Source organism: Drosophila mojavensis, unplaced genomic scaffold (assembly GCF_018153725.1).
Source record: "Drosophila mojavensis isolate 15081-1352.22 unplaced genomic scaffold, ASM1815372v1 contig_80, whole genome shotgun sequence".
In the NCBI taxonomy this organism is placed as follows: domain Eukaryota; kingdom Metazoa; phylum Arthropoda; class Insecta; order Diptera; family Drosophilidae; genus Drosophila; species Drosophila mojavensis.
Genome location: NW_025318906.1, coordinates 4,537,459 through 4,551,185, shown reverse-complemented (window position 1 = coordinate 4,551,185; position 13,727 = coordinate 4,537,459). Strand labels below are relative to the sequence as shown.

At 37.4% G+C, this 13,727-nt stretch overlaps 3 protein-coding genes across 5 annotated transcripts; 2 read left to right on the top strand and 1 right to left on the bottom strand.

Annotated features, from left to right (window-relative positions):
* The first annotated feature begins 134 nt into the window (after nt 1-134).
* LOC6578711 (rhythmically expressed gene 5 protein) lies at nt 135-8,425 on the top strand. Its single transcript, XM_002004583.4, has 3 exons — nt 135-681; nt 6,949-7,135; nt 7,361-8,425. Exons 1-3 carry the CDS (start codon nt 559-561, stop codon nt 7,936-7,938), a joined length of 888 nt encoding a protein of 295 aa, XP_002004619.1. The 5' UTR covers nt 135-558; the 3' UTR covers nt 7,939-8,425.
* Nucleotides 8,426-9,107: 682 nt separating this feature from the next.
* On the top strand, nt 9,108-11,595 carry LOC6578710 (NF-kappa-B essential modulator). Of its 3 annotated transcripts, none has more exons than XM_002004582.4 (7): nt 9,108-9,256; nt 9,593-9,910; nt 9,969-10,071; nt 10,298-10,605; nt 10,814-10,954; nt 11,014-11,376; nt 11,449-11,595. In XM_002004582.4, the coding sequence occupies exons 2-7, from the start codon at nt 9,617-9,619 to the stop codon at nt 11,575-11,577; spliced, it is 1,338 nt and encodes a 445-aa protein (XP_002004618.1). In that variant the 5' UTR covers nt 9,108-9,256; nt 9,593-9,616; the 3' UTR covers nt 11,578-11,595. The 3 variants fall into 3 exon arrangements, with proteins under 3 accessions (XP_002004618.1, XP_015018777.1, XP_015018776.1); XM_015163291.3 differs by having other exon boundaries at nt 9,109-9,256; nt 11,014-11,382; XM_015163290.3 differs by lacking the exon at nt 9,108-9,256 and adding an exon at nt 9,321-9,434 and having other exon boundaries at nt 11,014-11,382.
* On the bottom strand, nt 11,593-13,576 carry LOC6578709. The gene is made up of 5 exons (XM_002004581.4): nt 12,789-13,576; nt 12,560-12,723; nt 12,385-12,494; nt 11,864-12,323; nt 11,593-11,783 (listed from the first exon to the last, which is right to left on the bottom strand). The coding sequence occupies exons 1-5, from the start codon at nt 13,487-13,489 to the stop codon at nt 11,695-11,697; spliced, it is 1,524 nt and encodes a 507-aa protein (XP_002004617.1). The 5' UTR covers nt 13,490-13,576; the 3' UTR covers nt 11,593-11,694.
* Between the last annotated feature and the right edge of the window lie 151 nt (nt 13,577-13,727).

The window sequence follows — 13,727 nt, the reverse complement described above, 5'->3', positions numbered from 1 at the left end:
TGCAGAGCTCGATCAACCACAATTACTGAGAGCAGATTGTGGGCAATAAACAACGAGCTCTTCGTGTACGTGACACGCTCACATCACCCGTTGAGTCGCGCTCCAAGCATAAATACGAATGCACCACTGTCAGTTGCTTCATTTGAAGACGAGTCGTTGTTGAGAGCGCATCGTTCACGCGTTTCATTTAATTGTGTTTGTCAGTGTTGGTGAGGAATTTTAACTGTGGGTGTGAAATGTGAGACGAGCTTTTTGCCTTATGAACTGGAAGAGAAACACGATTTGAATGCAAACAAACAAACCGACACAAAAACAAATAAAACGAAATTAGTAAAGCTTGTTTTACAATTTAGTTTAATTAAGTGCGAAAACAAAGATATTGGGAGCAAAGAAAGTTTTCTTTTAAAATCGAGTCAAAATAGAAAGTCTGGCAGCGCGGATTACACAAACAGCGCGAGCAGCAGAGCTAACGGTGTGCAATTGACACAGCTGACCACCGCTTGGGATCAAAGGCAAGCAGGCAACCTTTGCCATAGCGAATAAACAACAACAACTACAATGATGATGGCGATGAGTGGTACCAGACTGATTTTGGTCAGCTGCCTGCTTAGCGCAATAGCCATCCAAATGGGCGCTGCCTCGGCCATTCCCATTTGGGAGTTTTTGTCGCGTAACGAAAAGGTAAATTCAACATATGATATGCCATATACATTAGAGATATAAACAGATTCCAAATTGAACTTAAGCCGCTACTCATTTGCATACAATCATACGCACACACACACGAATATACATCGATCTGTATTTATTGTAATCATAAGCATTACGCATACGCCACGTTCGCTCCAGTTATAATGACAATGCTAAGGTGTTTGGGCGTCCTTGGCATTGGACAGATCTGCCAAAAAATAAAAGAAAAGAAACTAGCACAATTTTTGCGCACATTATCCATATTTTTATGAGATCTCAATTTTTCGATGATTTTTGTCAATGAGCATCATAAATAGCGTTGCCTTAATTACTATGCATATTTCTGCACATAATTAGCTGTAGTGTGTGTAAGTTTTTAACGGCTCTTTTTGTTATGTCTTTCGTTTCCACACCGATATTTGACTGCTTTTATTTCATTTTTTTTTCCTTATTGAATTTTGAATCAGTTTTGAATGCTGAATATGCATATGGATAACAGACATAAAGACTACGCTATTTGCGTCTCATTTGCATAACTGTACCGCAAGACCAACTCTAACAACAACAACAACAAATAGCTGAATCACAATTTAAACAATAAATACTGAAGATAATAATAGAAATATAAAAATATGATCCAACAACAACAGAAGCCGCTGCTGCTGCCACTTTACTATATGTATATATATGAATTTATGTATATCAGAATATCGGCATTAGCCATCCTTGACATAAATAATGAGACTCCATTGCCTGATCTTGACATTGTCAACCTTATCAATTGTAGAGCATCTGTAAAAGCGTTTGCTTTACTTTTGACTTAAAATTTTCTCAAAAATATTTTTAAACAAATATTGAGCTCTGGCTCGGGCTAGTCTGCCTTGTTGCCTCGTATATTGATTGGTTTGCTGTTTGCTCAAGTCTTTGCAAATATATACATACATATATACACTAATGCCGGTTTCATCAGAAAAAGCTCTAGACTTTTATGGAAGTGACCAAACGGAAATTTAGAAAGGCAGGTTTTTTCGTTTTGTGTTTATTTTTGTTGGCTTAAAACATAAAGCGATTCACTTAACGTTTGTATATCACTGGCACATACATAAATATATCTGCTTGCCTGACTAGATATGTTATTTAGCTGACTTAGAAACAAGATGAAGCATAAATGCTGAGATAAGACAAGTTTTTGATCAGACATAGTCTTTGGGAAATAGCCTTTCTAAAGAGGATTCGAGCTAATCAGAAGAGCTTACGATCTAATGCGAGTCTTTAAATATTCAACTCCTATATATTTAGCTTGAAAAATCGAAAAAATACTGTTTTATTTTCAAATTTCAATTACATTAAAATTATAATAAAGCAAATTAAAGATTAATATTTTTTCTTAAGTATAATCGATTGTCACTATAGAGTCACTAAATTTATATATATATATATTTTTTTTTTCTTTTTTTTTTTTTTTTTTTTTTTTTTGTATTATTAAATAATCAAACATTATTTATACAATTAAATTAAAAGCAGAAAATCAGTATGAGTATTTAAAGGGTCCTAATTTAGTCATTAGTTTATTAACTAAGAACTTGAAATGGGAGTTTCTATTTAGCACTAACCACGTACTCTTATGTATTTAGCTATCTTTTAACAATTTAAGTGAACTGTTCAACAATAAAGCATGAACATTTGGCATAAATGACAGCAGGCATTTGTTAACATAATGAAAAGTAATTACCAAAATGAACAATAAAACCAAATGAGCTGCATTCAAGCCGCGCCGAGTCAAGCCAAGCGCAACGATGAAAACAAGACAAACATTAAATTTCGTTTATGATAAAAAAAAAAGCAAAAAAAACCAAAACTATTTTCATTTACATTTACATTTCGAGTGAGGGGCGGGGTATATGAAACATAAAACAAATAATCAAAACAAAAAAAAAGTAACAAAATAATAATAAAAAAAAAAAATAAAAAGCTTTTCACTTTTTTTGCGCAACAAAGCGTGACAACGAAGGCGTCTGTCTCCCCTCGCTGAGTGAGTGACTGGCTGTGGGGTTGGGGGAAGCTTGGACTTAGGTGGCATCCAATGGAAGTGTTGGCAGTTCGGTGCTCGTTACACGCTCGTAAACAGTTAATGAACTCCGAAATGTTGGAAAAAAAAAAAACAAATTTATTAGTACACCCTAGTATGTATGCATATTATTCATATTGAGCTCTATCCAAGAGCCAGATCTTTTCCCATTTCGCTTAGTCATGTTGTAGATCCTATTAAAAGTTTGTGAATTTGGCAGCGCATCGCACGCGAACTGCGCCTTAAAAACTCACCTCAGCTTTATATTGTTATTGCTATTTCGTATTCTAAGCCACTTTATATAATAGTTGGAATAGAACAATGGAGCCAGCGCTTGCTTTTGTAAGGCGATACGAGACGATAGCAGCAGGTATAGAGGTATTATATGTACATATGTCCGTACATCCGGCACCCGCATGTCCACTGACAAATGAGAAAATAATTTCCAAAAGCTAATTAATTGCAAAAAAAAAAAAAAAAAGAAAAAAATAATCAAAATTCTAAAACGCAATTTGCGCAAGTCAAAAAAACAAAACAGAATAACAAAATATTCACATTAGAAATTGCTAATTGGAATTTCAACTTTTACACGCGTATATGTGTAAAGGTATATATGTATTTATGTATATATATATGTCTATATATACTCATTACTACATTTATTCACCCAAATGCTTTTGTCGCCAAGTGAATTCAGCTAGCTGAAGTGCCTCTCTTTGCGATTCTGTTATATTTATAATTTCAGCTTATTTTTGTACTTTGCTATATCAGTTAACATTTTCTTAGCCATATAAAGGGTATCTTGAAGCTTAGTTTCACCTGCTTACATAGTCTAAATCTTAATTAAATGTTGTTTACCGTTGTGCGCATGCTTCGTCGCATCTCTAGCGCTTTCGATTTTCGATTGCAAAAAAAAAAAAAAAAAATCAAAAACAAAAACAAAACAAAAACACCGCCGGTAATTAAACAATGTTGTTTTTGTTGTTGTTTAACGTTTATTTATATATTTTCTTCGCGTTTCTTTTTTTGTGCCCTTAATGTTAAGGTGGCAACGCGTTTAGCCGGTTTGACCCGAACTTAAATAAATAAATAAATTATGTTCACATTACTTTTTTACGTAAAGTGTATTTATATATACATACATAAGTATATATGCATACATACTTATGTGTGCGAGCTTTATGTATGCAAAAAATGTAGCATCGTCATGATTATATATAGATTGTATATACACACATACATACATACATATTATTATGAACGGTATCAACTTATCCATTGGTAATGGCAATCATGTTGTGCGGGTCTTTTATCTTTTCCATATTTTTCTTTTCGGGCTCGAACGTTTCTCTTTTAGGTTTTGTAAACCCTTTTTACTTGTTTTGCTATCTTTTTTGTGTTGTTTGTCTCAGTTTTTTTTTTTTTTTTGGTTGCTCGTTTCATAATAGCATAAACTGTGCAGATCAGCAGGTTATTGAACCAGACATCAGGCATTAAACTAAATCTTCATAAAAATTAAGAAAAACAAAAACCCCAAAAATAAATTAGTAAATATTTCATTAGGAATTCCGTATAGGCTCAAGCCTGAGCAATATTTGTGGTTTTCTATATTAGAAAAGTTGTTCAATTCAAGTTTATTTATATATTTATTTGTTTACAACAGGTGCGAAGTTCCTTGTCTTTATGCTAAGTTAACATAACTCTCTACTATTTTTAGAATATGATTTTTTACTGATCATTATTCATAAGGGGGCTTTAAGGTCAAGTGCGCTTCTAACTGAATCGAAAACTTGTTCAATTAATTTTTGATGCCCGCTCACCCAGTAGCAAGGGTAAATTGGTTTTGCATAAACTAAGATCACAAATTACAGATCTATAGACTAGGGCGTAGCAAGGCGCTTCTTCTCCACAGCTTCATGGTAGCAGCTTCACAATAGTATTTGGTCATATTTGCTTCTCTAATGCATTTGTTTCTTAACGAGTATATAACTGTTAGTAACACCCGTTCTGCAACATTCTATTGCGTTTCCATGGCATATTTCAGAGCTGAGCTTTCCCACACATGCATCCTCCTCGAAATATGCATAAATACTATGCATTTTCATAACAAATTTCAATTAGATATATTGGCTTGTTTGTTAGTCAATTAATTGCAATCGCTGTCAAGCTGTAAATCATTGAGCTGCGTTGTTCATAAATAAACAAAATCGGACAGCCTTATCTCTGCTTTATAAGCCGACTTTTAATAAAGTTAAGATCTGGCATATATAATATAATATATTTATTATATGTGACTTTGACTACACCCGCCTTCAATTTAGCTTTTTTTTTTATATTTTTGAAATTCTGACTAATTATTTGTGTCAGGGACTGGACGATTAAAAAAGAGGCACATAAATCAGATAATTTTTAATGTGGAATTTTTTTGTTTATATGTGCATATAAATGTATATATGAACCGAGCCTACAGGCTTTTATATACATATATTGTATATTTGGTTTAGGTAAATTAAGTAATTTGTGTTGCACACGATTGGCCAGGCAAACAAACAGCATTTGGCATAAAAAGTTATATACATACATACATACATATATACATATATATAGAAATGTATACAAATATATATACATACTTACACATACACCTACATAAATCTCGGCTCGAATTGCATTTTACAGTTTGCACACGTTTTGTGGTCAATAAACATATGCGCTACAGGTTGTTGCCTTTGTTGTTGCTATTGTTTGTGGGCTTAACGGTAATTTGTTATTTGAGACAGCGTTTTGTGCATATCGAGCATATCATTATGCAAACAGCGTTAAATTGTACAACTCGAAATATATAGCCAAGAGAGCCCAGCCAGCCAAGCTAAGCCATGTCAAGCCAAGCCAAGACTTAAGAAGTAAAGTCGCAGCACAATTGAAAGCCAATGCAAATGCATAATTCGTTTTGATGTGTAACCAGATCAAGGTGCAATATATAAGAATTATATACGGACATATAAATGTATATAAATATATAAAAATATACATACAAACAGACCTACATTACGTATAAACAAAGCATATTCTATCACAAGTTTGGTTTCGGTTTCAGCTGGCGAAAAGAATTCTAATTGCTGGAAGAAACCCTCATGAATTCAATGATTAATGAGAGAAAAATAATAATATTCATGAAATTAATAATAACTCTCAGATTTAACAAAAAGAACTCTTGAAATATATATGAGAAAAATACTATATAATGCTATGGAAGAAATGTAATGAGAGATTAACAGCCATATGTAGATTAAAGGGTAGCAGAATGAATATAAATTGAAATATATGAATGATTTTATATTTAAATTCTTATAAAGACAAAATTTCTAGAATCCCATTCCTAAAAATTACTTATTCAAATCAATCTCTGCTGCTAAACCACAAACAAAATCATAAAATAAACATAAACAATATTTTAATTATTTCCAGTTAACTCTTAAAGCTCATGTATTTTCCCTGTAACGACTTTAATTTAAATTCTTTTATATATGTATAAGCTATAAATATTCATGTACATATACATACACACATACAAGTATACATATAGGTTAATAAATTTGAACACACACCTTTTGGGACTTTCTTTGTCTGTGCTTAAATTCGCAATAAACTAAGCGTAGCTGCTAATAAATTAGAAATGCCGGATTTGGGAGTTTCTACATTTAATTATCGCTGAGCGTTCCATTTGATTAGCATGGCTGTCGCGTAAGCCGTACCCCGCTTTACGTCATTTTAATCTCGGCGTAGTATGTGTCATCCGGCGTAGAACATTCGGCTCAGACAACGCTTCGCTGAGCGCGCAGAATAGCCAAAGCCACAAGTACACAAACAAACAAACAAATACAGATGCATGCATGCATACATATATAGCTAGACTGCTTTGGCTGCTGAACCGTAAAGAGAAACACAACAACAAAGAAGTGGAGCAGCGCAACCCTTGCTCCCGCAGCCTCTCCCGCTCACTCCTCCACAGCATTGCATAATGCGCGACACACATTTTGAAATGCATTTCATTTGTGCGCATCACTCACACGCACTGTTGCCTAAGGCACTCGTTGCTTAATGCTGTCTCTAATCTAACCCGCTCTCTTTCTGTCTCCCTCTCTCTCTCTCTCTCGCTGTCGCCTCCTCATCTCTCTCCCGATGGGCAGATGTCTTACTTGTACTCGACGTTCGCGCAGCTGGTTAGCGTGCACTGCAAGACGACGGTGGGCGGCGGCTTACCTGTAAATCAGTGCAAGCACAATTTGCTCGGCTATGGCTATGAGAAATTGCAGACATTCTCTGATGGGCAACTGGAGGCGCTCGATCCGTACCAGCGCGATGCGAATGAGCTGAGTGAGTATTGCATATTTATGAATGCATCCAGATCGAATCATGGGAATCCGTTCGGTATGCACTTCCGCATGCGATAACAGCTGATGCTGCCGCTGCTGCTGCAGCTATTATATTTTTCTTATTTCTGGCAGCGAAACGTGTTTTCCACATTAATATACACAATATGCGATAGCGATAAGTGTACGTGGTTATTTGATTGTTGACTCTATTTATCTTTTTCCGTAGTCTGGGCATCGATTATGCGGGATCATCCCAGTGCTCAGCTGATAACGACACGCAAGCCACAGCCAATTCCAACGCCGCCCGCCTCCTCTCTGATCATACTCACACACCGGCAGCCGGCACAGAATCCACTCTTCGAGAGCAGCGCCGGCAGCAGCGAGCATAAGCACAAGTATGCCATGGATATGGATATGGCCTATGGCTATGGAGGGGAGCAGCCGTCTGGAGCAGCAAGTGAGCTGCCCGTTGCCGCCGCCTTGACGGCTGAGCCGCCCCAAAGGTATCTGAGTGGGCCACTGGTGATGCGCCTGCGACCCGATGGCACGCCCGTCGAGGAGGATAAGCATCGTCCACTGCCACGTGACGATGATCTGGAAACGTATCGCATGGCCAACAACAGCAACCTGCCCAGGCCAAACAGACATCGCAAGATCGCCACCATCAGCGCACTCAAGCAGCAACACTTTGCGGCCATTGCTCTGCAGCGCGAGCTGCAGCCACCGCATCCCCAACAGGTGCGGCGACAGTTCCGCCAGGCACAGGTGAGCCCCGGCTACTACTACAGCAAGGGGCAGGCGTAAATGTGGCGAAGCGTTTTCTTTTGAACATGTACTAGATCGTAGCTAATCCTAAGACATAATATGATTGAGTGTGTCCGGGTGTCTGAAAGAGTTATGAATGTGATATATATATTATATACGAGGGTGGTCCGAAAAATCGTTCACCTTAATACGAAGATAGAAATATAGAAAAATACAAAATTAATTTATTTTAATTAATACACATATGTTTTTGGTAAATGTCCATCCTCGTATTTTTGATCGTGCATGTATATTGTTATATGTATATTTATGTATGTATGTATGTGTATATATACATATCTATATGTATGTATATGGTTAGGTGTGTAGATGATTTTCCTACACTTAAGCCTTATTGAATTTCGTATTTGTACAATTTATATGACAGCGTTTAAGTTTTTCTATAATTTTATTTATTTTTGTGCATTAGTTTTAAGCTGAAATAGAGATTCTTATAAAATAAAACAGACAATTTAATAAAATTTCATATTTCGTATTTTTATTTGTGTAGTGGAACTTCAAACCAGTTTGATGCGATTATATATGCATTATTTGCATATATGCGAATATACTTAAGTTTATGCAATGAAAGTTGCGATAACAAAGCATCTCCAGCTATGTACGTGTGTATGTATATATGTATGTACATGGAATCCAGTTCCCTCTATGTGTGGGTATATATGTACATACTTATATACATATGTATACTCATCAACACGCGAGCGCCTCATTAACCCATATAAAAATATATGTACATACATATGTGTTTGCACTTTAAGCCGTACAATGAAAACAATGAAAATGTACTATAAAAAATGAGAATCCGGTTCTGAATCTCATTTGTCACTTGAAATGATGTCAATTCTGAAAAACCAGCAATTAGAATCGAATCTGTCAATTACAAAGTCTCATGTAATGCCAAAAAATCTGGTTTATCCACTTGGCCCCGAAGCGCTGAGAATTAAAAACAAAATTTAAAAACAGGAGCTTCTTACTGACAACGTATAAATAATATCTGTAATATCAATATGCTGATAACACAACAAATTATATTAAGCAGAATGCGCGTTCAAAGCGGCGGCGTTTCTGTGCAGTGTTGGACAATTTCGCAAGTTCGCCTCAGATAACTGCCATTCACGTTTCGAATCGACAAACAGCTGATTTTCCATTTTGATTCTGGCCACACTGAATTAATAATGCCATAATTCCCACGAATATAAAAATAACTTATTCGACTGCGATTCTATAAAAAATAACTTATCGAAGAATAGAAGTTAATATTTTATTATAACCCGGTGCCCACAAAGCTACCGATAAGGTTTGTACACAATTAGCATTAGTAATATCAATAATATTTGTCATGACGCAGCAAGCGGGGAAGCTAAGAAATTACATTTGACGATGAATCACAAAAAAATAGATAGCTAAGGAAGCATACAAGATAGTATCTGTATACCAGTAACAAATACCAAAACACAGTTCATTTATTCCCTCAGGTGTGTGAGGTTCAAAGTTGACAATTTATCGATCAACCTGTGTACTACTTGCCTGATTTCATCACCAATGCCAATTTCATTAGAATACGGGGAGTCCCCCTGCAAGTGTGCCACACTTAACGCGCAGTTGTAATCGTAAAAATTGTTTACAATTTCAGTGACAGAACGAACGTGAAGGCGAAATGGCTGAAGAAGATTCATTCGTTATTTTAGGCAGTTCGCCTTTGTCTTCGCTCTGCTCTCAAGGCGGTTCTCTATTAACCGATGCATTGGACAAAGAACCAACAGAAACCGCTGTAGAAGCTCAACAAAACCCAAACGTTAAAGTGGAAACACCAGCCATAATAAGTCAGCCGAGCCCAGTGCCTGAGCAAACAAATTCTACAGAAAACAGCTTACCCACAACTTTACCTTCTGGTCAAAGTTCTTTGGCAGCCAGCTTTTTGATGGGCGAGGTTCAGGCCGATGTGCTTAAGGTATTTATAACATATCGTAATATATACACATATATACTAACTTACTTTCTCCAAGCAGAACAGCATATACTCCCAGTTCCCCAGCTTTTGTTCTTTGCAAGCCCGCGCCGAGGATGTTGTCAAGCTACAGACAATGATGACCGAATACATGGCTTTGAAACGTATGTCCAGTGATTGTTCATTTTATATGCTTTAATTTAGTGCAAGCATCTAATGATGTGTTAACTATATTTATTAACTAGATTACTGCATATTTATATTTGTAAATATTATGAGCTGAGTAATCCTTCTCATACATTACATTAGGGGCTGATTCGTAAGGCCTGTCGTCATTGAGATCTGAACTAATTTACCAAATCTAAACATCTAAAACAACTATTTATACAGAGACCTTGGACAAAGTGAATCATACGATGCAAGAATATTATAAGATCACTCAGCAATGGCGAAACGAAGCGGCTGCTCGAGAGCAACAGTATCAGGTGCAACTGCAGCAATGCCAAGCGCAGATCGAGAAGTTAACTGTGAAAAACCAAGAGTTAAAAAAGGAACTGGAGAGTAATTTGGAGCAAATGCGGCTGTCTGAGGAGATGCATCAGAAAGAGCATGATGAGCTAAGGCAATGTGTTTCGGAGAAATCATCGCTGATTAGCAATATGGCTGTTGAAATTGAAAAATTACAGCAGCAGCAACTGGTGAGTCCCAAAGTTCATTTAATATAACAAACAAATATTAACATACTTCATAACTGTAATTCCTATCGCCTATTACGTTACTCAAGCTAAGATAAGATATACCTAATCATTAAGAATTTTGTATACATACATACATATGCATATATATTATTTGCGCTTTGTTTTGTTATGGATCTAATCACAATATAAACAATTTCAAAATTTGCAGCATTCTTACGAATTTGTCCCTGATGATGGAAGTGTGGCGCCTGTAAAATGTCTGAAGAGCGGTGATCAGGACAACAAAGTTAAGGATCTACAGCGACAAATGTCTGCACTGTTGGCAGAGAACTTAGAATTTAAGGACATGGTGAGTACTCTTTATAAAAACAAATCATTTTCGTATTCAATGACTTACATACCTTACAGAAAAAGACGTATATCGAGGAAATAGATTGCCTCAAGGTTAACTTGACCAGTGCTGAGGAGCTAATAAGAGCCATGAATGCAGACGTGAAGGCACTGAAAGCAAATGACGCACAAAAGGATGAACAGATTACACACTTGAAAACACAGATTGAAATCTATCGACGGGACTTTGAAATGGAGCGCGCTGATCGCGAAAAGAATGCTAGCGAAAAGGAGCAATATCTTATGGATTTACGTGCACTACAACGCCGCAACCAGGAACTAATCGAAGCATTAGCTGAAGCACAAAAGCCTAACAAGCTTAGCTGTGGACCATCAAAGTTAGGAGCCAGCAGCAATAGCTTACGACCCGAGCAGAGACCAGTAAGAGTATGCAACCATAATGAATATATATGTATGTACTAAATAATACTAATTCACTGTCATTTTGTTCAGGTCCTAGATCCAACAGGCGCCGCAGCGAAGACAGCGGAGTCGGCATTGCGATGTCCGATTTGCTCAAAGCCCTTTTACGCTTTAACTGTTTTGCAAAGTCATGTTAATGATTGTTTGGATAAGAATTAAATATTACGTAGTAGCTCATATGTTAAATATTATTTATTATAAGCACAGCAATTATAAAATTATTATATTAACAGATATACACATACATTACAAGTTTGGCATAGTTTAAGGGAGACGTCAGAGTTTACTTTGTATTGGCGGCATATCCAGCGACCAGACTCGACAGACTTCTTGGTTCGCGACAAGATTGTTTAGTACACTGACATCTGATAGATTTAAAAAACAAACAAGAGGGGAATATATTTTCATATACATTTACATATACACATATTGCTTGCATACGCACCATTCGTCGTGGCAAATTCGTGTAACGTTCGTCGTATATCGTATGTCGGTATAGCTGTATTTATATTTGGGTAGACAATATCATCATGTTTTATGTTAGATACACAAACGCCGAGAATGCAGCCGTTCTGATCAAACATTGGGCCGCCACTCTGGCCAGACTGCACGCTGCCATCAGACATAATGGCGCCCCGATCGCACTTGATAATACGCCCTTGGAATATGGAGGGATTGAAGTCGTACTTGAAGTTGAAGTTAACATAGTATGGAAATCCAGCATTATACACCGTCTGTCCCAATGTGGCGCGATTACGTGCTATGCGTACACAGTAATCCCTAGGAATATCTGCGGGTGTGGTGAGCAATGCCAAGTCGTAGGGGCGATTCTCATCTGGATTGCACCAAATGACATCAGAGGAGAATTCTCGATCGAATGCTCGGCACTGTACTACTGAATTTAGCTGAAAATAATTTGATAACACATAACATATCAGTTTTATAATATAGTATATATATATTTACCTTGCCAACAACATGCGCGCAGGTAAGAATAAAACATTTGTCGTGGACTCTAATGTAAGTGCCGGTACCTTGGTGGGAAGCCGACTCAATCACCACAATCGAACGCTCCCCTTTAATTGGGAAGAAAAACAGCTGTAATAAATGCATGTGTATATTGTATTAAACCACTACATACACGCGAAATTCGACGTTTCCCGTGGCAAAGTAAGAATGGTAATGCGCGTGCCCAGCTGCGCCATAAAATCCCTGACAAGATAACCAAAATTGGCAGCCAAAATCAGATTGACGTTCTCCTGCTGTCGCTGGAATGATGTGCATACGATGATGCCTATAAGTCGGCTGAAATGCAGGGACGTCAACAGTGACTGTCTAAATGTGAGTGAATGAATATCTGGAACACCTACAGCTTGTTGTTGAATACAGCGGCTCCCTCACAACCAAGAGGCAAAGCATTTGATAGGCCAAACAGAGAATTGCCTAATACATTGCACACTTTGCCAATGCTAATGGTTTTGTAGAAGTTCTCCATGCCGAAGGGCGAACACATGACCAGAACATCGTCCAGCGTGTGAATAGGCTGCAGATACCGCAAATAGCTGGAAATGTGCTGAATGAAGCGCTTGAAGGATTCACGTTCCATCAACTTCCTCATTGTCAGCACGAGAAAACTAGAGCGCAGCACATTCTGCTCATCGGAGTCGGCATTCCTCAATATCTTGTGCAGACTACGCGACACTTCTGCAGCGCAAAATACATACAAAGGTTGAGCCGTGTAGCGGGTGAGAATGTTTGCCGGATGGGCCGAATTTTGCTGTATACTGCGATCGGGCACTGGACGTCGATGTCGATCAAAGGTCACCAGATAATTTAATCCGCGTAGTAGTTTTCCCTCACGACACTGTACGTCCTGTGCATCGACCAGTTTGCACTGCTGCAGGCTATGAATGAGTCTCTCCCCTGTATCCGACTGGCGAGCGAAGGACTGCAGAATGTTGGCGCAGCTAATTATAATCTCATTGTTGATTATAACTGCTGATTGCTTCACTGTCTCTTTGGCAGACTGATTGCTGACCTCCAGCAGCGCATGCCGTATTTTTAACAACATTTCTAACAATTATAAACAAAAAGCACTCAGCAGCTGCAGCACAAAAAAAAACAGTTAATTATCACATTTCTTTGTTTTCCAAAACAAACAAACGCAATACACACACACACTTATGATCTCCGCAAGCAAAAAAGGTCGCGCTCGAACGGTCGTATAAGAGAGCAACGCCATATTTGCGGCGATAAATGTACGACAGTGACGTCACACTGCTAAAAAATACCAACTTGTAACTCAAAGC

Coding starts and splice junctions, on each gene's coding strand:
- LOC6578711 (XM_002004583.4), top strand. CDS start 559: ATGATGATGGCGATGAGTGGTACCAGACTGATTTTGGTCAGCTGCCTG. Junction 682..6,948: donor TTTTGTCGCGTAACGAAAAG/GTAAATTCAACA, acceptor CCCGATGGGCAG/ATGTCTTACTTGTACTCGAC. Junction 7,136..7,360: donor GCGCGATGCGAATGAGCTGA/GTGAGTATTGCA, acceptor CTTTTTCCGTAG/TCTGGGCATCGATTATGCGG.
- LOC6578710 (XM_015163291.3), top strand. CDS start 9,617: ATGGCTGAAGAAGATTCATTCGTTATTTTAGGCAGTTCGCCTTTGTCT. Junction 10,072..10,297: donor CGAATACATGGCTTTGAAAC/GTATGTCCAGTG, acceptor CTATTTATACAG/AGACCTTGGACAAAGTGAAT. Junction 10,606..10,813: donor AATTACAGCAGCAGCAACTG/GTGAGTCCCAAA, acceptor CAAAATTTGCAG/CATTCTTACGAATTTGTCCC.
- LOC6578709 (XM_002004581.4), bottom strand. CDS start 13,489: ATGTTGTTAAAAATACGGCATGCGCTGCTGGAGGTCAGCAATCAGTCT. Junction 12,324..12,384: donor GCGCGCATGTTGTTGGCAAG/GTAAATATATAT, acceptor AATTATTTTCAG/CTAAATTCAGTAGTACAGTG. Junction 11,784..11,863: donor CGAATTTGCCACGACGAATG/GTGCGTATGCAA, acceptor TAAATCTATCAG/ATGTCAGTGTACTAAACAAT.